This window comes from Phymastichus coffea, unplaced genomic scaffold (genome assembly GCF_024137745.1).
Source record: "Phymastichus coffea isolate CEN01 unplaced genomic scaffold, Cenicafe_Pcof_1.1 PCOF00059, whole genome shotgun sequence".
Classification (NCBI taxonomy): domain Eukaryota; kingdom Metazoa; phylum Arthropoda; class Insecta; order Hymenoptera; family Eulophidae; genus Phymastichus; species Phymastichus coffea.
The window spans coordinates 265,535-292,364 of record NW_026706870.1 but is presented as its reverse complement, the minus strand read 5'-3'; the positions used below and the strand labels follow the sequence as shown (position 1 = coordinate 292,364).

Below are 26,830 nucleotides of genomic sequence, written 5' to 3'. Positions count from 1 at the left end.
TTTATTATTATTTGAACATTGTCAAAAAAATATCAAAACTGAATTTGAAAGATCATTATTAATTCTGCGTTTACTATTTAAATTTGCCTTATTTACTTTCATTCCATATTTGAAATTATTTTACTTGAAATCAAAGAAGTTAGATAATACCAGTTAAATCATATTTTCAATTGAACTAAAAGAAATCATTGTCGTATATCTAACTAATAATATATCTATTTAATCTGTTTAATATCGCATATTAAATAACTGAATAATTATTGATTGCAATATCTATATGACTTTAGATAAAGATGTGTCTAGAAATCTGACCGAATACAGTATTTATAAGGAATGAAATAAAGCATTAAGTAGAAAGATTTCGTTTTTCGAATTTCAAATGAAGAAACTATTATTTAAACTGATGTAATTAAAAAATAAATTATTAATAATCAAGTTATTTTCATGATGATCAATGTAATTGTTTATGTACGTGTAATATAAACATTCTCATAATATTTTAACAAGCTCTTTGATACAATACAATCGAACTTATTTCAATATTAAAACAAGTGTATAATATGATTGTAAAAATAATTTTAATACTAACATATTATTAAACCGAGTGACACTCGCAATCATATTAAATGTATATTGTTAGCAGTGGAAGCTGTGTCGCAATATGTAAAATAATTTTATAATATATTTGATATAAAAAAATATAAATAAACAGTTCGTATAAAAAATACAATTACTGAATGATCCTAGTTGAACAAAATATAATAAAATTATCTAATCACAACACTTATGTCACATGTACCGTGGCGTCGATGTTTTTCAAGTCTTGATTTGTTAAAAACCGCATAAGTGGATCGGAGCAAAGTACCGGTAACTGAAATCCCAATAAAGTATTCAATGCATTTGTGGCTTTCGACACCAACTCTGCTCTATGAAGAGCTTTACGATACTGAAGTTTAAGTAAACATGTCATATAAGGACATTCTTTGGACAAGATCTCCACACTGTCCTTAAAGAATTCATCAATTATTTGACGTTGATGTTTCGTAACGTAAGGATAAGAAGCAATGACACCGGTTTCCGACAGAAAGTAATTAAGGTTAATTGATGACGAGTAAGTGAGAAAATTTTTTATTTTTTTCGGTTGGTTAGTAATGTCCAGTTCATTCAATTTGAATTTCTGCATAGCCTTAGCGTACGTGTCCCGATTGGCTTTGTTCACATCAATTTTCATGAATAACAATATGTGTACGTGTATTATGAGGAAAGTAAAAATATTATTTAACAATAATATGTGATCTGTAGCATTAGGAATTCGATTGTAAGCTTGACAGATGTATGTGAGCGGAGTATTTCCATTCGTATCGCATACATTGACATCGGCTCCGTTCAGTAAAAGACCAATCATCCCGTCGAAATTGTAGTTTTCGACTGCGACATGGAGAGGTGCCATGCCTGAAAATTTATTTTGATTATGGAAGCAAAATAATGATATTTAACTCGTTAAACACCTTTAACTAATAAATCTAATCAACATATGAGTACCTTTATTATCCTGACTATCGACATCGAAATTTAAACTTGTTAGAATCTCGATCGCTCGGGCGTGCAGGGAAATATATTTCTCTTCGATATTCCAAAATAAGCTTCCAAAATTTGGATCCTTAAAAATAATAATGCATTTTTTATAGCAGTGTACTTATATTAATTGACAGCACTGCTTGACAAAAGTGTCACATTAAAAGTATAATTAGACAGTAACAAAAATAGTAAGAAAAAAATACCTCATAATACGTATCCCTAACGATATTGTGCATAGCAGTAGAGCCATTTTCATCCACATTCATTATATCTGGAAATGCGGTAAGTTCGTCGAAAATAGATTCATTTCGACTTAAGCACTCTATGGCATGAGATAAAAGGGCCTCGTGGCTGATTGGATTGACTATGTTTACACGAGCACGATGTTGTTTGAAATATATAACGGCTTGTGGAGTAGCCTTCGTGTTAATAACTAGTATCTCCAGTGGTGTCTCTTGCATATTGTTCTTGGCATTGACATCAGCTCCAAATCTGCAATTAAATAGATCCAGTTAATTAGTGCTAAAAAAAGTTTAACGAAAATAATGAAAAATGAATTTGTATGATTCGGATAAAAACAGGAAAACATATAGTTCGGGAGCTAGGTCTGATCTCATGAAATTAGCTTGTCAAAGCTGGAAACATTTTATTCTTATGTATCTTGATCCGCTGAATCTCAATCAGCAACTAGATTTTTCGAAAAAGTGGTAGAAAATTGTTGTAAAAGGTATTGTTTAAATAAAGTATTAAAAATATTTTTAAATATGGCCCATTTTAAGACGAAAAGGTCTGTAGTAGTTTTTTCGTAAAATGCATATTCAAAAAGTTATAAATTTTTAAAAGTCGTACATTTTACGTTTTCTACTGACTTTAGCTGCTAATAATTTTTGACCAAATCAATATTTTTTTAAATTAAAAAAAAATTCTTATTCTTTGAAAGTTACTCTACAAATTTATATAATTTCATATTTTTGTCTAAACCTCTGGAAAATGTACTTTTTTGCAATCATATATGAAGCTTTTTCAATTCTTCATATGCAGTATATACACCTGGGAGAGCCTTCCTTCTATCTAGTCTTTTTACATTATCTTTAGTTACTAAATTAATCTATCGATTTGGTTACTAACTTATATAAATAATACGAGAACAATATTTGTTTGCACAAATGATATTTTCAGATAAATTCATTTAATTTATTTCTACATTTTTTTTCATTGGCACATTTACAGGAAAAACAGGATTTAACTTTATTTTTGACGTAGAAACACGTTTAAGTTATATTTTTATAATTATAATAAAAAACTAACTCAATTAATGAATACAATAATTATATTTTAATGAATGTAATAATTGTTAAACTAGCACAATAATAATTATTATTTTGAACCATTGTACACACTTGAAAAATGAAATCATAGTATAAAAACTTTAAGAAGGAAGGTCCCTTCCAAGTATATACACTGCATATGAAGAATCGAAAAAGCCTCATATATGATTGCAAAAAAGTACATTTTTCGGAGGTCTAGATAAATCTGAATTTATATAAATTTGTACAGTAAAAGTTATTAATAGCCAGTCAGTAAAAAACGTCAAATTTATGACTTATAAAAATTCTTAACTTTTAAAATACACATTTTACGAGTAAACTACTAAGAGCCTTTTCGTCTTAAAATGGGCGATATTTTCTAAAACAAAAGGCCGAGCTAAACTAATCATTATAAAAAATTGCATTTTAAACAATTTTTCACCTTTTTTTCGAAAAATCTATAGTTGCGGATTCGGATTCAGTGGGTCAAAATACATAAGAATAAGATGTTTTTAGCTTTAGCAAACTAATTGCATACGTCATCGGACTTAGCTTCCACACTAGTATTGAAAAATTCCATGACTCATAATTTTTCCTTACCCTAAAATACAGTTGAAAACTTCACCTCTTCCGCATTTCTTAGATTTGGCAGCCACATGAAGTGGAGTATTACGCGAACTGTCTTTGACATTTACATTAGCTCCATGCCTCAGAAGTAGACTGTAAATATCTTCGGACGGAAAAATCATAGCAAAATGAAGGGACGTGTAACCTCCGAATTTTTTTGAAAAATGATCAGTGCTTTGATTCACTTTGATCCAGTTGTTGATAAACCTTTTCACCATGTTCCTTTCATTTACGATGCAAGCTATGTGAAAGTGTGAGATCCCATTTGAATTTTCTGGGTTGATGCTGAAATCTTTCTGACCTTTCAGTAGCACGATCAACGGCTCATAACAGTTTACGTTGAAAACTGAAAGATGATTTGAAAATTGAAACGATCGCAGAATCAAAATAAAAAATGAATGATTATTAAAATATTTATATGACTGTTATACTGTTTAATCTTGTTAATTATTTAGTGAAACAATGACAATTAATGTATAAAATTAATAACAGATGAATCTAATCTTGTTTTGATTTTTCACGAAACTAAATTTTTTTTCTCGGAAATAATCTCAATTCACTATTGTCGAAATAGATAAATAGATTGAAAATCTGCAAATATTGTGAACATTGATTGTATACCTTTATTATGCGGGATCTTTTCAACAAGCTCATGAAGCGGAGTGTTCCCATCATGATTAGCGATTGTAACGTCAGCCCCGTACTGCAGCAATAAATTAATATTTTTCCGGATAAGCTGATAATTAAAAGTTTCCTTTTGCCAATCTAAAATTACAAAATGAAGTGGCGTAAAGCCGGGATAGAATGGCGAGTTGTCGTTGATACGAGCATTCGCGCTCGTGCCATTATCCAATTGCTCCTTGATTTGCTTGTAACTTTGCTTGTAACACACTAAATGTAACATCGTTATACCCATCTTCTTGAAGACGCGTTCCAGTATTTGTTCATCAACGATTATTCTGCTATTATTTGATGTGTTGATTTTTACGATCATATCCAAATTGAAATATACATTCGGAATATGATGTAGTAATTCGTAAAGTGCATCAAAATTACGCGGGATATTACTGTTTGTAACTTCGTAGATGATGTCCCTTATTAGAAACGTAAGATTATAATCACCGAAGCTCTCAAGAAAATTATTACTGTCTGTTAATTTGAAAAAATCGTTATGAGAATCAGATTCACGTAACGATGTATTTTTCGTGCAATATACGCAGGTTTTAAACTTGAAAGGTGCCTTAACTGCTCGCTCGACTACAGTCAAGCCGTCGGCGTCTTTGACAAACATATCCTTATTACGGTTTGCCATTGAAAACATCATTTCAACATCGCCAGTATCTGCAAGGAGGTGTGACGGCGTCGAACGACTAGCAACGAAAGACTCGCAAACGCTAGTTTGTTTGTACCATTTGAATCCTGATGTGATAGGTGTATTGGTGTTAACGCCAACTTTGATTAGTTTTTTTATTAGAGTCTTGCAGTTGACCACGCAGGCAGCATGAAAGTGTGAAAACCCGTTACTATCGACTGGATTAACCATCGATTTTTGATAATGCAGCAGATGAGAAACCACGTCGTACTCACATAACCTGAATGCTTGATGAACCGATGTCAATCCATCGGCATTCACAGTGGTGACGTCCGAATCAAGTATCAAACACACTTTGATTCTCTTTAAGTATCTGGGTAAGCGATTTACGCGATTTGGCCAGTTACTCGGACAAGTCTCAGTGCAAGCAATTGCCAAATGCAGAGGAGTGTAGCCGGAGTAAATAGGCGAATCCAAACTAACAAAAGTGTTCATGCTCGTCAGCTTATTCCTGAGAAAATCCTCAAATAACTTTGGTGCTCGCATGGCATAGATGAAATCTGATAATTTGACCGTTTCATTCAGGAATGTGATATTTGACCAATCTTCTCGAAGTAGCATAATATTGTGGATGTCTTCTACTTTGAATGTGCGCAAACAGATATCTAGAGGTGTCACACCTTTTGCGTCTTTCACTTCCATGCTTGCTCCATTTTTTATTAGAAGCTTGACTGCCTTGACGTTACAATGGGCGGCAAAGTGTAGCGCCGTGTAACCAGGACATACAAGAGAATTGCAGCTAGTCGTTTGCTTGAAGCTCACGGCTTTATTGTTCAAATAACGCTTGAGCGTCGACGTGTCTTGCATCGTGCAAGCAGCGCAGAACCTCGTAAAATCAACGTCAGCCTCGTTGTCATCCTTATAATTGTCCAGCATCAGTTTCATCATTCTTTCATACTTCTCAATAAGCGACCTCGCAGTCTTGTAAGTTATGCGCTTGATGTTGGAAAGACGCATCGACAACATTCTCGTTCGCTTGTACCAAACTTTCATTTTTTCTTCGACGAGTAGTTGTAAAGCTGTCATTCCGTTCGAGTCCTTTACCGTCAAGTCAGCGCCACGATTCAACAGTATTTCAGCAACTTCGTCCGCACAGTATTTCACGGCAAAATGTAGAGGCGTGTAACCAGTTGTATTACTCCAATCTGCTTTGTGAACTTCATTAACTGATATCCCGTGGTCCAAAAAAAATTCGACAGCTTTGACGTTATTTGTCATGCAAGCTATACTAAAGTGAGACACACCATTATTGTCACACGGATTCGATGAATTGTTGTATTCAATATGAGCCAACAATGCGGACGTAACGAATGGATCTGGTTTCAAGCCGTTATCCAAAGTTCCGTTATCAAAGCACTTTTTGTAGTTGCTTTTATACATCATCTCATGAAGGGCAGTAAATTGTCTGCTGTTTGGCACCGTGAAATCTGCGCCTCGTTTAATCAAATAATTGAACGTCTTGACGTGGCATTCCTTCGGAACCAAGTGAAGTATAGTAGAACCAATCATATGAGGCATTTTGGTTTTTAAAAAATAGCTTGCTCGAATTCGATAATTAAGGTCTACGCGTTGGTCTAACATATCATCGATCATCATGTATAAACTATGTAAAAGTTTCTTTTTATTTAGTCGATCGTGACCCGTGCTTCGTTTCATGAGAGTATATAACTGAGCTATACCAATGTAGTTTTTGTCATCTATTATTCTTTTTTCCAGTTCAAACATTTTTTTTGTTCGAATAATTATCTATTCTGATGAAGATGCAATGATGTGTAACATTAATATATAAAAGTGAAAAATACATACATTATATTTATATATACAGACACATGTATGTTGGTTTGATGTACTCACAGTTAACTACACAGTTTGATAGGGAGTCCGAAAATTAAAGTTCAGTTGTAGAGTGAATGTGAACGTCTATAATAACGCAATTGTACAAATATTCAGAAATTGGCTTCTTCTAAATCTGAAAGAGTGATATTATAATTAGTTTTTGAAATCAGTTGTAGTAACTCTGGAGTTACGTCATCACTGTATGTCGCCGTTATAAGTCAAGCCGTTACGCTTGTTTCCGAAAGAAACGCCATTACTAGAATTACTTATAAAAAATATTGTTACAACGATAATGCACCAGTACTGTGTTATTCCAACGAGGTTAAGTAGTAAAAGAATGCATCCATCAAACCCATGTAGAATTTTCGAGATTTTATCCGCGTTATCGGACTTTAAGCGCCAGCTTTCCGGCTTTTTATCAGGATCACAATTGCAGTACTCGTCCTCATTTCACAGAACGCACTCGTCGTTAGCTCGTGCTAGCTTGACTCAACCCGTGCTGTACTTGTACCCCTCGGTCACCCAAAAACCCTTTGACGATCTCGGTATATACAAAAGGTACTGTTTATTGTTATAATTCGTCTTTTTCCGAGAAAAAACTAACTAAATGTATGAAAAATAGAGAAGCTAATTGTTTATAAAGTAACGTTATTGAAAATATAACTTTATTACATTATTCCACCGTAAAATTGATACAAATAATTCGATAAAGTTGGGAAGGGGCAACTAGCGGTATTACTTGTAACGCCGTTAATCGTTACTATCCACCACTGCCCAAACATTAATTCAAAATCACGGTAATATCAAATTATTATTACAGTTATTATTCGATTAAATGCCTGATTTCAATTGTTCCAAGAAATATAAATATATCTATATCTTACAACCAATGAAATGACAGTGCATTAAATAAAACGATATCAATAAACCAGTTGTTCATTTATTGAATTTGGTAAAGTCGCTAGGTCAGTGAAACTGTAACGTTTGATTCGTTAACTTTTGAGAGTAATCAATTAATCTACGTTTACAATACAATTTTAAGAAAAGTTTATAAAATAGGGGCAATATTTTAACAGCATTGATGTTGATTTAAAACTACCAATATAATTGGAGTCGTTTCATAATTAATTCATTAAAAGTAGATATCTCACACGTATTATTCTAGTTTCAAAAACTTATAAGTTATAATCATGAGAATACCTTTTGAGTGGATTCAAACGATCGAGTTTACTTGCAAGGCAATTATATCTCTGCGCAGCTGTTCAAATACCGACAAATTTATGAAATTTCATGAAAGTAGAAATCGCGAGAATAAATCATGAACTTGCAATGAAATTTGCGAATGATTAAGATAATCAATAGATTAATGAAACTACTGAAATATGTACTACTACCGCTCAAGAAAATACCTAAAAAATGACGAAAAAAGTGTCAGTACACAAAGCAAAAATAATTTGATGAAAAAAATTTTTGGATGAAAGTGTTTGCTTCGCTATTAAATACAGAAAAATTGTAGTTTCGAGTGTTCTTTTAAATATCAGATATTTCATGGATTAACTAAAGTATGGTTTTCATTTAAAAATACGACAAATAACATGTAATATACTTTACTGATAAGATTATAAACTTCCATCTAATTATTTTTTTTTAATTGAATTGTCTCGCTATTTCTAAGCAATCGGTAATTTTTTCTCTTTTCTTTTCTTAGAGCAGTGAAGCATCAATTTCAACATTATTCGTCAATAATACGTAAGCTTAATTCTCCAAGGTAGCAAAAAGATTATATGTTTGAAAGTCAAATTATAAATGAGACAAAGTAACTGTTAAAGATTTTTTTTAGTTTTTTACTAATAAATTTTATATAGATCTTGAAAGCGATAGAATTCTCTTTTTAACGAACAGCTGGCTAAAATCATTAAAATTCTGCACAGAATTGAGCGCCAACAGTACGTAAATCTAACTATTTCATTTATTTGCCTTTTTTTCTTCACACTGCACGAGAGTATACCCCACGGGAGTACAGTAGATAAACCACCCATAATTCCAACCGAACGAAGCGAGGTTCATTGCTCACTGTGCTCCCTCGGTACATAATGTACTAATTAACTTACATTCGTGCATAATAATCCAGTTTGCGCAAAGAAGATAAGTATAGCATTTTTTTCCTCGTTAGATTTCATTTATACATAATAAATCAATAAAACAAGTGATTCGAATCTTGATAAGTGTAATGGGCAATACGTCAATTATAAATCAGAGATTATAAAGATTTTATCGTGTACGTTATCAAAGTAGATTAAAGAGGATTTCACGAGTACTTGTAACATTATTATTCGAGACATTCTAGCTTAAACGAGGAAGTATTTAACGCATCCTAGTCTCATACTAATCATCAATTATTCCTATTGGACAAGTATTCGGACTGCTAAAAATGTCGACCACTAAAAGAATGTAAGTTATATCATTTTATAAAAAAATGTAATTCCAATATTTACGTGTTTTCATTTTATTCTTATCCCCTTTCTGAGTACGTCCGATTTACTCGAGCCCGAAATTCAAAATTTTCATGAAAACGAAGAAAAATTTTTTTACTATTAAATATTAAAATAAGAAATTATCAAAGTAATAGATGTACTAAAAAAATTCAAAATTAGATTTCCTGAATAATCTGCGATAATAAAATTTATAATGACAACTAACAAAATATTTTTATTAATATCAAATGCAATTTAACATATAACTATCCATTACTAAAATCGAGAAACTCATAAATGTTCTCAAGTAAGAAATATATTTCTTTATTTTTAGTGAAAAATGTTCTTTTTATTTTAAAAAGATTCATTCATTGTCATTCCAATTTTGGCAAAATAAGAACAATAGCTTCTTAGTTTTCAGGACTATATTTAATTAAGAAATTCATTTTTAAAAGAAGATTATTTGCTAGTTTCAAAGAAATATTTCCAATTAAGATAAGAAAGTTTTGTTTGTTTATTTTTTAATTTGAGACATTAACGATTAAGTATGCAATAGATATTTTATTGTATATTCAACATGTAATGCCTTAATTTTCAAGTATATAAGAAGCAAAAATTCAGTCCAATACAATGGAAGTCTACCAAATATCTTATTATTTTATACAAAAAAAACTAATAATCAGTACTCTAAATATTCAAAGAGAAAGCTGATTTAAGAAATTTTCTTAAAAAATTTGAATGACAACAGTTGACGATTTGATCAGTTGATCAAATCGCAAAACGCTTTATTATTGCATTAATCGCACGTCAGCATTTTACAATGAAGTATTTCACCGAGGATACGTAATCCCGCCGGTGATTCCCAATGAAAAAAAAAATATTTCCTTAGTGAAGAATGACTACACGGTTTACCAGCATTATTGTTCATTCATCGTGAGACATACAATTATTGCAAAAAGAAATCTGAGAAAGTAGCGGGGGAGCCAGGATACTCATTGCGATATCTAATGTTAAATACGTGTTGGCTCGAAAACTTTCGATCACAATAAATAAAATTATAAACAAATATTGATGAACTTTTATCTACAATATTATATTACTTATTGGTCGTTCAAAAAAAGCAATACCAATATTTGTTTACATTTTCCTCAAAAAATAATTAAAAAAATTCATTAGCAAATCGTATGTTTACAAATTAATTTATTTCGAACTATAATAATGATTATAATTAAAATGTGATGTATATCGTTCTCTCTCTTTTCTTATATAAATAACGACATGTTTACGAATCTAATAATTCCATATTTTAAATTGCATAAGTTACTGGATATATAAATGCATTGCAAAAGTTTAAAAAACAAATGAGCTACAAAAATATTCTATGTGATTCGTAAATAAATGCGCAAATTGTGTTCACGCCGCCATCTGAAACAGGGCTGGGCAAATTTCGCTCCCGGGAGCGAAAATTGTGAGGTCCGAAGTCGACTGCAGCAAGCTTGTTGAGAATCTCGTCTAGATTCGCCCAGTCCTGATCTGAAATCGTGACAAACTCACGAAAGCTAATGATAAACCCAACCCTAATTCTATAACAAAGAAAACGACATGTAAACAAATAGAGAAAAAAACAATGTAGCTATTCGACAAGGAAAATGGACAGCTGATTTTTTATTGATTTCATATCGCGTAAATGACTCGCTTGTGAAATATTGCATTATTAAGGAAATACATATTATATAGAAGAATTAAAAGGTTAAACGTGGATTATCGAGGGCACGCGAGTAAATCGACGAAAACAATAGGGCGTGATTATAAATGATAAAGATGTTAATTGAATCAAAGATTTTTTTGAACGATCGATAAGTTTAAATTGTATGGATATTCATTCAAACACATCAGTAATGACCAATCGACTATAGCGATAGTAATGACAGTTGAGCGTTTAATATAATAATGGAAATTTAAATTGAACAGAAAGTCGACGATACGAAAATATTTATACGTAACAAGAAAATGAATGTAAGGTTCGCGAATCCAAACATACAGAAGTGTTTGCGTACTTAATTAAACGACGATGATGTATCGCGCCAATTCCCCTAATTATAGAAGTCCATTATTATTATTGATGATAATATTTTGACAAAGAAGTTTCGCGTTCGTTGGCACTTACTTATCGTACGAGAAACATTCGATTAAATGTATATCTAATTCACTTACTCGACTACCGAATTACATTGATTATGTATTTGTAACGAAAAAACTAATTTACATTGAATCTTTTTCTGACTTGAATTCTACAGTACTTCCTTCAAAATTCGAACTTTTATATCTATTAAAGGGTGAGACCTCAGACATATTTTTTATTTCTCGGTTAAATCATTTGAAAATTAATTTTTGAGGCTTCAGTAATCGTATATTTTAGTAGTATTCCAAACTACCTTTTATTTAGCTCTATTTCATATTTGTCGTTAAAAAAACTGTTTTCTGCTTGCGCACAGATTTCTAACTGTAAAAATGAACCAAACAATTTCTCGCGAAGCTCCATATTTTTGTTAGTATTTGTTTAAAACAATGGCGCTATACGAATGAACTGTCTTATTCTTTGAACATTGTATTTGGCCAATTTAACCAAAAGTTTGTGAAAACGTACAAATTATCATTTGTAATCACAGTTGATTATTAGAATTTATTTGATGTTACTTACATACAATACCAATACCATTAGTTTAAAGTAGATCAAATAACGAAAAAATGGGGCTTGTCAAAGACATTTGGTTCAGAATTGGCTGCTATGAGCTGTGCACAGGCCGAACACATGAAAAAAATTTAGTTTCAAGAATAAGATTAATATTTCCATTTCGATGAACCTTTCAAACTGGATAATTTTCTTTATTTTGATACATGGATAAAAGAATCACTTTTCAAAAATGTCGAATTTTCTAGACTATATAATGATTCGCAATTTTCATTTCACTAAAGTAGTTATTTCTAAACACACAATAACAATGACATCATAATTATTGTCACAGCTAAGCAAAAATTGGATTTCAGGTGGTCGGTTATTTGGTTGCATGCTTTACTCGCAATGGTGGTGTCTGGAAAAACACTACGAAAACAAAAAGTTTGTGTCATTGGAGCAGGAGGCGCTGGACTTGCCATGATCAAGGAATTAGCATCGTATCCCAATGATTTCGAGCCGATTGGCTTTGAACTCAATGCGGATATAGGCGGTCTGTGGATTTATACAGATAATGGCGACTTGAATGAGCATGGATTACCAACGCGCAGTGCCGTTTACAAAAATCTGAGGTACGCATCAGCGAAATTCAACAGTTATTCATTCGAGAAAAAAAAATTATGAAAAATTGTCTTATTGGCAGAACGAACGCGCCAAGAGTACTTATGGCTTTTCCCGATTACCAAACTTTTGGTGGTGAGAATCGCAGTTGCGTCAAGCACGAAACGGTCTTGAACTATCTGCATAACTACACTGAACACTTCAATTTTCGGTCGCACATCCGAGTCAGTTACAAATACAATCAAGGCAGCCATACCGAGCATGTTAAAATAACAAGTGCTCTTTCCGTTTCAGTTTGACACCTTCGTAGAAAAGATTACACGGGTAGAGGAAGACGACTGGGAGACTACAAGATGGAACATTCACGCCAAAGATTTGAATACTGACCGCAGTTATGTTACAACGTGCGACGTCGTAATCATTGGAAATGGGTAAGAAATCTATTATAAATGTGATATCGTCGAGAATTAATCGATATCCACTGCTTTTTAGTGGTAACTTCAAACCCAAAATCCCAGTAATCCCAGGTATCGAAGGATTTCGCGGGCAAATAATTCACAGTCACGGTTATCGTAGACCCGAAGATTATGCAAACAAAACGGTCGTTCTGCTAGGCGCTGGCACCTCTGGCATTGATATTGCCATCGATCTCAGTCCGTATGCTAAAAAAATTTATCTCAGCCATCGACACGACAAGTAAGTGTAGATAGTCATGGAAGCAATCGTGGAATGCTGTGTAATACCATAGTGTGGAAAAATCGCAGGATAGAGGGCAAGTGGCCAAAGAATGTAATCCAGGTGAGCGGAGTTGTAAAAGCGAAGGGAAATCAATTGGAGCTGCAAAACGGCTCGACGATCTTTGGTGATTCGTTTATCTACTGCACCGGCTACATGCTGGACTTTCCATTCTTGGACGAGAGCACGGACATCACATTTACCGACAAATACGTTGAGCCACTGTACGAGCACATGATCAACGCTTATCACCCCACGATGATGTTCCTAGGACTGCCGACTGGATATGTCATCACTTTCTCCGTTTACCACATACAGGTATGGAGTTTTTAAAGCGTTCCTTCTATCCGAATCGATCGATCGAGCGCGCGTGGCGATGATTTCAGGCCAAGTATTACGCGGCCTTCCTGCGAGGCAAAGTACAATTGCCGAGCTTAGCGGAAAGACTGAAAGACGCCGAAATACCGGAAGGCGAGCCAAGAGATCATCGCTTGAAGGAAGGACAATGGGCGTACTACAAGCGACTGGCTGATGCCGGAGGATTCGAGACGTTACCCGACTTCTACAGAGAAGGTTTGGCCGTTTGGCGCATTAATCAGCAAGCCGATTGGCCGCATTTCAAGGACAACGATATGGTGCTTGAGGATGGCAAATTCGTTATCAAATACCCCAAGAGAAATGCTTGACAGACTTGCCTAGTGATTCAAGAGATGCTAAAAGACTTACGGACCTAAATGTGCCATCATCCGACAAGATGTTTTTTTATACGCTATGGATTCTGTAACTTAGGGTATTGTTTACACGTATTCTGCGCGACGTTATATCACTATTTGAAATTAATTAACTCCATGATATCTATCGGTCTCGTTCCACGCCATAAAGATTACTCTATATGTAGTTTAGGCGAATGTGATGTGAAAAAGTCTTGCAAACTGATAATTATTCAAACAATTTTTTCCTTAACACTAACATCTGTTATTATTCAATTGCCCTTTCTACGCTCCCTTGAACCATTTCCGTTACTGGCATTATTAAAGCGGCCACATGTTTTATTTTGCTTCCATTTAATTTATAAAATAATGCATACGTTTAAAAGATTTGATATTTTTATACCTAAAGAATAGATCTATTACCTCGCTCTAGGAATTTACATCTGTTACTTGTTTTTATAATGTAGAAGTTAGCAACACATGGATTTTGGAACGGTACCTACGGCAATAAATTATGTGGCGTACGAAACGTACAAAATAAACTAATTAAAATTTTATGTAACAAGTCGAACAATCTCCCTTTTCTACTACTCATCAAGGAGCATTTTTTATTGGAAACTGTAATGGAAATTTTAAACAAATTAGCTGTTAAATATAGTGCTAATATAAAAATAATGATACGAAATAATTATGCCCGAAATAAATTAAACGTTAACTAGTAGAAGCCCGATATATATTTCTAACAAAATTTATCAGCAATTTAACATGATATTATTTATAATCAAGAATTTATAGTCAATAAGAAGAAAAAACAAATCGTCACTGAAAATGAATACATTAAATATTGCAAAGCTACTAAAATTAGCATAAATATAGTTATTTTATATTGTTATTTTTTAATCTCAAAGTTGGTTAATAAACGAACAAAAATAAACTTATAAAAATAAACACAAAAATATGATTTTGTTAATTTAATTCGGTTCTGGAAAAATTCGTTTATAAATTTTTAAGTCATTGTTTGATTACCAAGATAATATATCTGCCGCCTGAGCCAGAAAAAAAACCTTAAAATAGTATCTTTCAATTTCCGTTTTAATTATGTTAAATGTTATTGGCGAGTATTTCTCGAAATATAAATTTTATTGCCAATTGAAGAAATACTAGAAAATAAAATATTGTAAAGACGGGAATTCAGTTTTTCCAAAATTCGAAACTAATTAAGAACATAGTATTTTTAAATATAAATGGAAATATACATACCTGAAATTATAATACGTATTCCAACTGACGAAAGTCACGTAATGCAGATATTCCAACAAGAATTCGAACAAAGCTAAAGTATTCTTCACTCAATATTCTAATAATAAAATTTTACAATCGCGAACTGTGATATTTCTTACAGATTTCTTGTTAGTAGCAAAATAAAAGAAACAACGAAAGCGATGTTTATACACATAATAACTCTCCGCTCCGTAACAGTCGGCGAGTATCAGGTAACTATAATAGAATAACGTCCCGGCTCCCGCGTATTATCACGTTAGGTTAGGCTGTTTGTTTACGACTTGCGCAGCCGTGTCAATTACTGTTGCTAGTTAACGCTCCAAAACATTATTTTGATAGTTTTAAAGATTCGAGAGTTTACAAGATAATTAAATTGATGATATTATTGAGAATGGCATCGGGAAAAGAGTTGATAGATGGTAAATCATTTTGATTGATCAATAATAATACTTGACTGATCAATGAATTGCTTGAAATATTATACTTTTTTTACTGCATGAGCTTTGTAATTAAGATCAATTGATTTTTTATTGCTTGATTTTAAAGCTAAAAGTTATAAAAATAATGACATATCTATAGTTTCTTTTCATTATAATAATGTTAATTTATAATAGTTCATTATAGGTTTTAAGTAAACTCTTATATCTAGGTTTTCTTTATAGTCATAATAATCTTTAAGCGTTCAGTTAAAAAATGGAATTAGTTTTCTTAAGTAATGACAATAAACATAAAAATGACATTTTTTAGCTGTAAGAAGTTCTTTGGAAGCCGATGGTGAGCTGAGCCAAATTAAAGCTGAAATGAGAACAAAGGTCATGAAATTACTTGAAGGTTCCAATAGATCCAGCAAACCAAAGCATCCCAAGTCTCCACATGAAGTGTTGCTCATCAATGAACTTATACGAGAGTATCTAGATTGGATGGGATACAAGTACACATCAAGTGTACTAGTCACAGGTGATTGAAATAAATCATAAATTATATCAAATTAAGTTGGTTAATTTATTAAATATTTACTGTTTTGTTTTTTTACAATACAGAATGTGAATTATCGAAACAACCTCTGAATCGAATATTCATAACTAAGAGCCTTGGTACGATAGATACCGAGAAAACTAAAGATCTACCAGTACTGTTCAGCCTGGTAGAGACATTTAAAGAACTAAAAGAAGCATGAGCAAGAAAAAAACAATCCTTCAAAAATCACAAGTGTTTATTGTTACAAGTGGCTTAGTTTTTATATAAATAAATCGCACACTGATGACTTTAATGACTGCTCTTTTTTTTTTTGTTTTTTGTGTTTATCTATCTTTCATTGAGCTGGTTTGACACATTTGCACTTGACGACGATTTATTCACATTGTTGAATGTCGACATTGTCTAACACAGACACACAGACACACGGATTATTGTACAAATCTCGCGCGCGCGAATCACTTACACTTATTAATGTCGTCATTTATGCTTAGACTTCTTCTTCTTCTTAGAAGCTTTACTCTTACTCTTAGACTTTTTTTTGCGACGATGCTTTTCCTCTTCGGAACTTGAATCTGACGAGTCACTATAAGCGTCCGAGTCCGAACTGCTGTCCTTTTTGGCTTTACGCTTTTTTCGCCTCTTGTGTTTCTTTTTCTTCTTTCGGTGCGACTCCACCGAGCTGTCCGAGTCCGATGACGAACTGTCAGAGCTGGACGAGTCATCTTCAGAACTCGTTTGCTGTAATTAAAACAATTATTAGTTCATTAGTAGTATTTTGTTTTTCAGGATGATAAAATAGTTGAGTGAGTTATTTGAATGAATTTTTGTTTACAATCAAGCTCAAAAATAGCAGCAATGACTTACGTTATCGTAGAAACAAATAGGAAAAACAGTTTTCCTATAAATTTCATTTTTCGAACACATTTGCATGATAGCATGTAATTATTATCAAATGGATTAAAAAAAACATTTCTTACCTTAGATTTTTTCTTAGGCTTAACAGGTTCAGCATCAACATTTATAATTTCATCACTATCGATCTTTGCTCTCTTGGTAGCAAGCAGAGTCGATCTATCGTCCTCTTCGCTCTCGCTATCCGAGGCCGAATAATCGGGCTCGAAATTCGCCTCGTCAATAACGCTCCTTTTCCTATCGGACACCAATTTAGGATTTTTCCTTTGCGGCTTGGTCGTTGGTTCGTTACTCGGGGTTGACTCTTTAGGATCATCTTTCGGCGTGTTACTAGCACTTTCCTTCTCCTTGCTTCTCTTTTTCGAAGCTCGCTCCTTCTTGTGTTTCTTATCTTTGCGTTTCTTACGCTCGTGGGACTTGCTGCGCTCCTTCTTACGTTTCTTCGTCAACGGCTCTTCACGCACTGGCTTTTTAACTGGCAATAATGGTGTTTTCACCTCCTCAACCGCTTCGGCCAGTTTGCGCTGCTTCAATGGTGGTGTACGCGCTTGACGCTCGGGTTTTCGGGATTCGTGCACTCGTGGAGGTGGATCCTAAGAGATCATATTTGGAGATTGGTTAGAGTCTAATTAACTACACAAAACTACTCTTATTGGATAAAAAATTACATATTAAAATAAAAAAAAAATAAAATTTTATTTACGATGTTTATTGCAGACTTCTGTAAAATGAATTACTAGAACTTTCTTCACTGATCCTTAATTGAGATCATCGGAAATATCCATTCAAAGGCATACATTATTTTACTGTATTATTAAAAGAATATCACGACTCACAATTATTTTTGTCAATTCACTTAATTAGTTTCAAAATAATTTTTTCATGCAGATGTGATATAAATTTTGAATAAAACAAATTGTTCTATTATTATCTATCTACGTGAATACGATTAATATACATTATCTAAACTAGTTAGTTTTATCTACACATACATATACCACCAATCATGAACTAATAATATACATAGATCAATCAATCCACTTTAAGTGAAGGCGTCGCAAGCAAAACACTAATAATAGATAATCGCGCCCAAAAGTAAATGAAAACTGGCAATTTGAACTCGAAAGCAATGGAACGTAAAACGAAATTACATTCGAGTCGGCCAAAAACGGGGCACAGATTTATCTACTAAAAGTCATCTTACCTGACGGCCATTGTCCACTTACCCTGACAGTCATACGCATCGCCCAATCACGCTAAATAAAACAAACAAAAAGAACCACATACTCTGAATTAATCGCCAAAACATCTACGTATACTACATACTATATCATGTACTTTGTTTTTCTCTGGACAATCAGCTCAGTAACAGCGAAAATTTATTGCACTGGGCAAGTGCCAAAAACAAAACTAGACTATCCAGGTAAAACAGCAACTGGCCATCAATCACCAATGAGAACGTACCTCGTGCCGTGATCTTTCACGTTTTCTGTCCGATGACTCGACAAAGACTTTCCTCTCAGGATTCGGTATAATGGGCTCGTTGTCGAGAGTAAGCGATACTCTTCTAGCCTCAGCTTTACTCTTAGCTTCGAGCTTGGCTTTCGCTGCATCTTCGATCTTCTCGCCTAGGCGTTCTTTCACCGACAGGCGCGTCGGCGACAACTGCAGATTCTTGAATTTGGACTTGGCCGTCTTCTTAAGAGGCTCACTGGAAAGTTCTACATTTCGCTGATTCTTGTCGACGTTTATTATGACGTTCATACTCTTGCGAGACTCACGCTCGGGTTCTGGCTCGAGCACCTGTAACAAACACAGAGAGTAAATTGTCGATCATCGAAATTCTCTAAAACAAAGACTAAATAAAAATCAACAACAACAACTGACCTTAGGCTCGGGATTCTGATAGAGGGCTTTTCTGCTCTCGCTAATCTTCTTGATCTCAATCGGTCTGATGGCGTTGATGGCTTTCTGGAAAATGGCATTCTCAGCCCTCTTAAGGACCTCCGTGGTGACGAGCTTCTTGCCATCTTCGCTTTCGCCTCCACCATTGTTGACGGCATCGCCGCTGGGCCTCTCGGGAGTTGCCGACTTTTCCTCTTCCTCCTCTTCGCTCGGCTTCTCATCGCGCTCCCACTTGGAAAGCTCAGGCAATGGCGCCATGAACTCTTCCTTCTTCGGCGACTCAGAGTTCGCCACCGCGACGACGGGCTGTGGACTTGCCGGCTGTGGCTGCTGCTCCTCGGCTTTGCTCTCGGAATGGGTGGTGGTGATTTCGGTTTCGTCGACCACGCCTGCGTACAGGCTCGCCTCGCTCGGCTTCTCCTGTTCCTCCTCGGCCGTGGTGGTTGTCGCCGCGCTCGCGGCTGCCTCGTTTTCCTCGCGCTTCGGTTTCACCTCGTCCGCGACCTTCGCTTCCTCGAGGACTGCAGTGGCCGCAGCAGCCATCACCACGACTTTGCTCTCCTCCACCTCGGCGGCTTTGCTCTCCTCGACGGCGGGCTGACTCTCCTCCAGCGTGACCTTGGTCGTCTCCTCCACGTCGTCTTTGGGCTCCTCCTTGATCTTGACAATCATCGTGGATGAGCTGACCACCGCGGCGGCGGCCTCCTTCAGCATCTTCTTCTCGCGCTTCTTCTTGCGCTTCTTCTCCTTCTCCTCGCTATCTTTCTTCTTTTTCTTCTCCTTGTTGATTTTCTTGTCCTTCTTGCGTTGCGAGTCCTCGCTCTCGCGGGCCTGCTTGGCGCCGCGGTTCCTTTCTGGCGTGTAGTCTCTCTTCGGCGAGCTGCTACTGATGCCGCGATGCTGCTTGCCGCGACGTCGATCGTACGAGTCGTAGCGATCTAAACGGCGGCTTTTGTCGTCCTTGTATCTGTACAGCCGAAAGTATCCAAGTACGTTAGGATAAGGATAATAGTGACGAGTGGACGGCGCATTGCGCGAAATGTAGATGCAATACGAGCAGACGATAACGCATGTGTCTGTTTGCACAGCGAGCATCTTGTTTTCTAAAGTCATTTTTGGATTATGATTGACGTTTTTTACATAATCCACTGTACTTACACTTTTGTACCGTCCGTTTACCGAGGAGCGGTATCAGCGGTGATTAGCAACGCTTCAGTGAAAAATTGGATCGTATATTTAATTAAAGACAATTTAAAGTTATTACGTGTTGCAATATCAGGATTTCATTCTAACTACCATAAAAATGTAACTTGACGTTAAATGTGACAATAAGATATGCGTGATCTCTATTTTTATAAGTCTAATTCAATATAACACGCAATATATAGAAACTATCACTTTTTTCCCAATAACAATTAATGTAGCTTTAAAAATCCTTATTTTTCAAAATTTTACAGTGTTATCGTTGATTCCTAATATACCGAATCTAATGTGGTAGTATTTTTAAAATAGAAACAATGTATTTGTTATCTATATAAAATCTCGTGTTATCTTTTTCCCTAAAAGAACTCTTTTCGAGAAAATAATTACGGACCTTCGGAATTCGTCAAGCGTGATTTTGACTATTCATGACTATCAAGTTATTCAAACATGTACATATATGATCCAGTGTCAGATAAAGGGTAAAAGAACTACATATCCGTACACACAGCAAATACTGAAATTGACCATAAGTGTGCTGAATCGTTCGAATATATATATATGTTGATATGTAACTACACCTCCAGCTATTTTCCAAAATAAACAAAATGCAAGATGTTAACAACCAAACAAAAATGCAGTCACGTCTACTCGAAGTGAGCGCGGTGAGTGCCGCATAAAAATAAGAAATTTAGTCAAGCGAGAAAAGCAAGCAAAAAAAAAAATTGATGATTGAGACGCACCGATCTTTGTCGTGGTTATCTCTTCGATCCCGTCTTGGCCGATCGTCTCTGGACCTGTCGTCATCGTGCCTCCGATCACGCTCGTGCAACGATCTGCTCGACAGTGTAACGCTATAGTCAGTAAATTCATACCTTAGTGTTGCTTTGCAATCCTGCATCATGTTCATGCCTCTCTCTCGCACGCACACACTCTAGCACGGACTACTCACTTGCTCCCGAATTCTTACGGAATGAATTATAAGCTCGCAACGCGAGTACTTGAATTTACTCGTTCGCATGCAAGTTTCTCAACTATTTCGCAATTTGTGATAATGAAAATTTCATGCTTAGAAAAAGAGCTCATTTTTTTTCAGAAAATGGAAATTGGCAAGAGTTTTAGCAAAATTTACACGAGTCCTACTATATAAAATTCCTTTTTACACCGATACGATATTAGAGGAAAGGAAGTTCACGCTTTATGAGTCCCCTAGACTCGGTCAAAAGCTTGAAATTGGGGCTCCAAAAATTTTCCCATATTAGAGTATAAAATGAAGTTGCCAGACAACATTTTCACTGTGCACACGGAAAGAAGTATTACATCAATGTCACAATATTGAATCGATTAGCCTGATATTTTTAATATAAAATTCAGCGTAACATACTTAGTTGATTATGGAAAACCGGTTTTCAAGGGGGGATGGGGGGCTCTTCACTACTTTATTCTTTGATCAATAATAAAACTAGCAGAATTCATACGTATCATGGATCATAATTACAGCGATAATCTATTTCAGTAACGGTATGTAACCCACGCTTACTTTTGTATAAGTACGTAGAGCTCTTTTTATTCATGAAATAAATTAAACCACGTTCAAAAAACGTTATCCGCCCGATGCTCAAAAGTATTTCGGCCTTGGTCTCGATTATAATACTTACTTGCCTCGCGTTTGCTTGTAAGCAGTGGTGGACTGTATATCGACGTTACTTTGTAAAAAGTTTGCGTTTTTGCCACTGGGCATTTGTTTGAAAAAAATTATTCGAATGAAATAATATTACGTGCACGTGAATGAAAATACCATGGAACATATAAGGTAGCTTGTTTACAATCGACTTGAACTGTTGACCCGTAAGCCAGGTATGGTTTTGTGGCCTTTTCAATTTTAATCATTTTAAATCTCGTAATATACATTCTATGGATCTGTTGTTCATTAATTAGACTGTCGGTTCAATAATTATTAACAATTTTTCAACGATCAACAATATAATAAAAAAATCTTTAGTCTTTTTAACGGATTTTGAACAAGAAAGATTCTGTGAGTAGTTTTTCTCTCCAGCTCATAGTTTCTAATAAAAAAATTATCCAAGTTTTGAAAAGTTTGACTTTGGGTTTTCAACCCCATTCCAGGAAATTGTTCTAAATATATTTCAACAACCTAAATAGTCCTAGTACATTGTCTTAATGCATATTACATTTTTTCAACTTGCTTAAGCAGATACTTTGAGTTCGATAGAGCTTCAAAAACACAAGTGCGGTCAGAATACATAAGGAAAACCGTCAGCCGGTCGACTCGCATTGAAAAGGCCACGGGACGCTACGCTGGCCCCTTGACTAGCGTTTCTTTTGCGTAACGCCACTGCAATAACCAATCGCTTTGGACAACTCGTGAGCACAACAAAGCAAAACGCAACTGGCGGCGAAAGAGAAGAGGCATCGATGGCAATATGACTACTGTACCTGTCGGCATCCCGGTCTTTGGAAGGGGCGCGTTCCTTGGGCGGAAGCAAGTCGACACCGGGCGGGGCAAGGTCGTAGTATCCCTCGGTGCCTGGAGGCGCCACATCGTCGAACCGCTTAGCAGCCGGCGGCGCTAGGGGCAATAAGCGGCCGGTCGGCATCGACGTCGCTGGCGCATACCTGCCGACAGACAAAAGCAAGGTTCGCGGTTACAAGTGCGCCGCTTTCTCGATGATCGTGATGACGGTGGCGTTGTCCCGCGCTGGATTAAACGCCGGCAGCGTGGCACGTCCACAATCCTTGCACACGTGCGATCGGCCGATGATATCGTTGAGCTTCGTTCCGAGGGTTACTGGGTCATTGGATCACGGGATAAATTTACACGCGTACGTGGCTGACTTATCGATGACTTGGAAACAAGTTTTTCAGAACAGCGCCGCGAAAATAAAATGTTTTTATGTTAATGTATTCACACGGAGTCTTACAAGTCTACGTACAAAGATTTTTCATTAGTCGACATACTATTATTAATATATTATAATTATTGTGCTATGTAGTCACAAGTATTTCAATTCTGGCTTGATTTGCGTTGAAGAGTTATACTTCGCAGAGTAGGTTATTTAGAAATGAGATGCGTTCGAGTTAAAAGTTACTCTTATTTTCCGTCAAGCACGACATTTAAAGCTCGAAAGCCCGTTTGACTGATTTTTCGCTTTGAAAAAAAATTAAAAAAAAATAAAATAAACAAGTAGTCAACGCTGCAATCAAAATGTCAACTTTTTCCTTAACTATTGGTATACCAAACGTGCTGATTTCCATTTAATCCTAAAATATACATTTTTGTGATGCGCGAACATTTAAAATCTTCATTTAACCTTATTCGGCATTAGTCTTACGCGGATTCAAAAATTGGTATTTTCAACCTCACGTCAAACATCCGCACATCATCTATTATGGTTATTTTTCATCTGAAGTGCCATTAAACGCCACGCATGCTATAAAGATGAAGATCGTATTGATATTCTTGCTGCACGGCATTGTATATTAAGTTAATTGACATGATTGGAATTGTAAATGCAATGGGAGTTGGGATGCTTTATCAAGAATGTTGACAAAACTTTGTTTAACAATTTCACATATATTTCTAAGTATAACATAAATTACTCATAATACATTACAACAATACTATTAACAAGCAATCGCATGTTCTCGGCGTTACCAAACTGCGTACTATGGTAAGCGGCCGTCCAAAATAATCATTCGTTTGCAAGATCAACATTCTCTTTTTATATGCGCAATTAACTTTTTTTGGTGAAAAAATAATGTGTGATCAGATGTATCACTCATTTGTGTATGTTTATGTTCAGTGACATGTATAGTATTCATTATTTGACAAAAAATTGTACCATTATTTAACTAGATTATAAATAATTTAACAATGCCTTTATCATTGGATTACTACTACGCATTATTAAATTATCATGTGGGATTCAAATATTGTTTGACAAGTCGTTCACTGTCAATATAATATACCATTGAATTATCACTCAAGTAACAAGTGAGAATATTAAAAAATTGGAGCGTTAGAACTCTTATAGGAACATGGGAAACAACTGCAGATATTAAATCTGATTTAATATGCTATATTAAATCAGCCACGCGGTTGTCGTGCGTGTCAAAATTATGTTAGAACTGAGACAAGTTTTTTTTTTACTTTATGTTTAATAAAAATAAAATTTAATGAAGTAACTGATAAGAAAAGCGAGTTTGATTAATAAATCATAAAGCTACAACAATGATAGATAATTTCGTCAACGATTAAACAAAATAATTTTCTTCGCGTTATTTTGTGAAAACAACCTTTGTTTTGCACCAAAATAATAATACAAAATAAAGCAATAATAAATTACCGTAAATCTAATATTTTTCATAACAATAACCATCGTCAATATCACTAACGGAACGATCAATATACTCGACGTCAGCAAATCCAATTTATCACAGGTCCCAATGTAGCAAGGCGATCGAATGCATGCGATTATTTCAACTGAATGAATTCGATGAGGCAAATATCATCAAACATTCGCACAGCGAAATCTAAATTCATTGACCTGTGATCGGTCGTCTTGCAATCCAAATGTAAAGTACGAAGAAATGAAATATTAGAATCGAAAAAGCCGAGAATAATGTCGAAACATTTTTATGATAGAGCAACTATCATAAAAATCTTCATCTATCATGAGGAAGGGACAATAGATGAAGGGTATATATATGAGTTGAAATACTTGATTTTTCACTTTAATTTTGACTGTGCTACGATGTATTCGTTTTAGCCTATAATAATTTGACTACGAGAGAAATCAGGTATACACATATACTTATAATTATATGCTTTTAAAATTACTTGTGAAAACTCTATTGTTAATAATTTGTTGTGTTTTTTTATTAATAAAGCCTGAAGAGGTCAGCAAATGTGCTGACGAAACGTTGCTGAATATAATTAAAATTAAGTGATTTTCAATCTATCACTATTTCCCTTCGTTCCATCATTACAAAATTCATCAATTAAACAAATCATAAGGGAATAAAGACAGTATGTTGCGTTTAAGTAAAAATAGTGCTTGAATATGAGTTCATAAATACCTAAGAAAATATCACATACTATCAAAAAACAATGTAGACTTATGAAAAATCTGGGGACCAATGTTATAAGTCAAATAGTCAAAGATATTGATGTAATATAAATGACAAAGTATCGGCTATATTCCTAGATTTGATCAAGACCTTTGACACAGTTAATTATGAAATTCTATTGAAAAAGATAGATAGGTATAGGATTAGAGGACTCACAAATGATTTGTTTGAGAGCTACTTAATCAATGGAAGGCAATTTTTAAGTTCTACAACTTAAATAATGATGCAACTGAGGTTATGCTTAGAGTATCGTAAGATACTATTCTTGAACCATTACTTGTCATGGTACATCAATGATTTATTTAGGCTTTACCCAGATAATTCGATGACGCTCTATGCTGATGACACGGTAATAATAAGTATTGAGATAGATGACAAAAGACTCAAACTAAAACTAATACCTCACTAAAGTCAGTATTTGGCTAAGGTTGAACAGTTTATGGTTTAACATCCAAAAATATATATAACATTTGGCGCGTATCATGATATCGTACTAAAAGAACTAAACGTCCACATCGACCTGAATCCAATAGAAAGTGTTCTTTATAAAATACCTTGTGACATTATTGCCTGTGAACGAACTTATAAGACCACTTTGAGCAGTATTCAGAAAATATAAAATATGTTAATAAAAATGCTATATAAAAAAATACATAATTTCAAAATCCCTTTCATAATAAAAGAGCACTTCTCATTACAAACGCTAAAAGAAAACTATAATAACCTATTAATAAAATATACCAGATCGGAAGCCGAAATTATACACAAAATAATCATGCCTGGTATTAATAAAACATTAGCCCAGCAAATCATCAGTATTTTGCCAGTTGATACGAGAATGAAAAATATAAATATTAAGCAGTCTAGCAGCATAAAATTGTTGAAAAGATGGTTTCAAAATAATACAGATACGCTCATTGATATAGAAATTAAAAAAACTGAAATATGGAGGAAGTTACATGAAAATATTTAATTTATTTACCTATATATTGTTATATGCATTTTTAGCTATTAATGTATATAGAATTTTGTAACTTGTATTTTTGATTTGTTATGTTATCCTTGTTATAGGTAACTTGTTTACCTTTGCAAAATAGTATATTACTGTATTATATTAAAAGGCAATAATAATATTAATCATCATAACTATAATATATAGTTTTTAAGGAGATTAAGTGATCACAAATTGGCGTAGTATCAACAAAATTTTACGATTTAACGGAAATTCATAAAGTCGACAGTATTTTAAGATCAATAATTCTCACAATAAAAAATCCAATGTCTTTATTAGCCGAGGCATTATTGTCTCAACACCTCAAAAGTTGTCCTAAACCGAAATAGGACATTAATAATAGTTTAATAATAAAGAAAATAAGTTCCCAGCGACTAATTATTATGCCTTCTCGTCTTATGTTACCTATCTTTTCACAAACTTCCTTGGCGATTTAGTATAAGATAGTCAGGCACCA

At 34.4% G+C, this 26,830-nt stretch overlaps 4 protein-coding genes across 13 annotated transcripts in view; 2 read left to right on the top strand and 2 right to left on the bottom strand.

The window, feature by feature from the left end:
• Nucleotides 1-43: 43 nt before the first annotated feature.
• Nucleotides 44-15,421, bottom strand: LOC131666598 (ankyrin-1-like). Of its 4 annotated transcripts, none has more exons than XM_058939410.1 (7): nt 15,195-15,421; nt 6,739-6,853; nt 4,134-6,635; nt 3,486-3,858; nt 1,782-2,070; nt 1,543-1,660; nt 44-1,452 (listed from the first exon to the last, which is right to left on the bottom strand). In XM_058939410.1, exons 3-7 carry the CDS (start codon nt 6,607-6,609, stop codon nt 785-787), a joined length of 3,924 nt encoding a protein of 1,307 aa, XP_058795393.1. In that variant the 5' UTR covers nt 6,610-6,635; nt 6,739-6,853; nt 15,195-15,421; the 3' UTR covers nt 44-784. The 4 variants fall into 4 exon arrangements, with proteins under 4 accessions (XP_058795393.1, XP_058795397.1, XP_058795394.1 ...); XM_058939414.1 differs by having other exon boundaries at nt 4,134-6,630; XM_058939411.1 differs by lacking the exon at nt 15,195-15,421 and adding an exon at nt 14,961-14,981.
• On the top strand, nt 9,032-14,852 carry LOC131666600 (uncharacterized). The gene is made up of 7 exons (XM_058939416.1): nt 9,032-9,171; nt 12,243-12,500; nt 12,572-12,713; nt 12,784-12,920; nt 12,982-13,185; nt 13,254-13,542; nt 13,611-14,852. The coding sequence occupies exons 1-7, from the start codon at nt 9,152-9,154 to the stop codon at nt 13,908-13,910; spliced, it is 1,350 nt and encodes a 449-aa protein (XP_058795399.1). The 5' UTR covers nt 9,032-9,151; the 3' UTR covers nt 13,911-14,852.
• Nucleotides 15,422-15,467: 46 nt separating the features above from the next.
• Nucleotides 15,468-16,401, top strand: LOC131666601 (centrosomal protein 20). The gene is made up of 3 exons (XM_058939417.1): nt 15,468-15,634; nt 15,963-16,172; nt 16,256-16,401. The coding sequence occupies exons 1-3, from the start codon at nt 15,592-15,594 to the stop codon at nt 16,390-16,392; spliced, it is 390 nt and encodes a 129-aa protein (XP_058795400.1). The 5' UTR covers nt 15,468-15,591; the 3' UTR covers nt 16,393-16,401.
• A 262-nt stretch (nt 16,402-16,663) lies between these two features.
• The window catches only part of LOC131666597 (E3 ubiquitin-protein ligase RBBP6), a 30,727-nt gene continuing 20,560 nt past the window's right edge, over nt 16,664-26,830 (bottom strand). For 4 of the 7 annotated variants that reach the window (XM_058939402.1, XM_058939407.1, XM_058939406.1 and 1 more), the window contains 7 exons: nt 22,668-22,847; nt 20,954-21,064; nt 18,993-19,977; nt 18,570-18,908; nt 18,332-18,361; nt 17,171-17,698; nt 16,664-16,931 (listed from right to left, as the gene is read on the bottom strand). In XM_058939402.1, coding sequence (XP_058795385.1) covers nt 16,671-16,931; nt 17,171-17,698; nt 18,332-18,361; nt 18,570-18,908; nt 18,993-19,977; nt 20,954-21,064; nt 22,668-22,847 — 2,434 coding nt within the window. In that variant the 3' untranslated portion in view covers nt 16,664-16,670. The remainder of the gene's footprint in view (nt 16,932-17,170; nt 17,699-18,331; nt 18,362-18,569; nt 18,909-18,992; nt 19,978-20,953; nt 21,065-22,667; nt 22,848-26,830) is intronic. The other 3 variants (XM_058939404.1, XM_058939405.1, XM_058939408.1) reach the window with 3 other exon arrangements.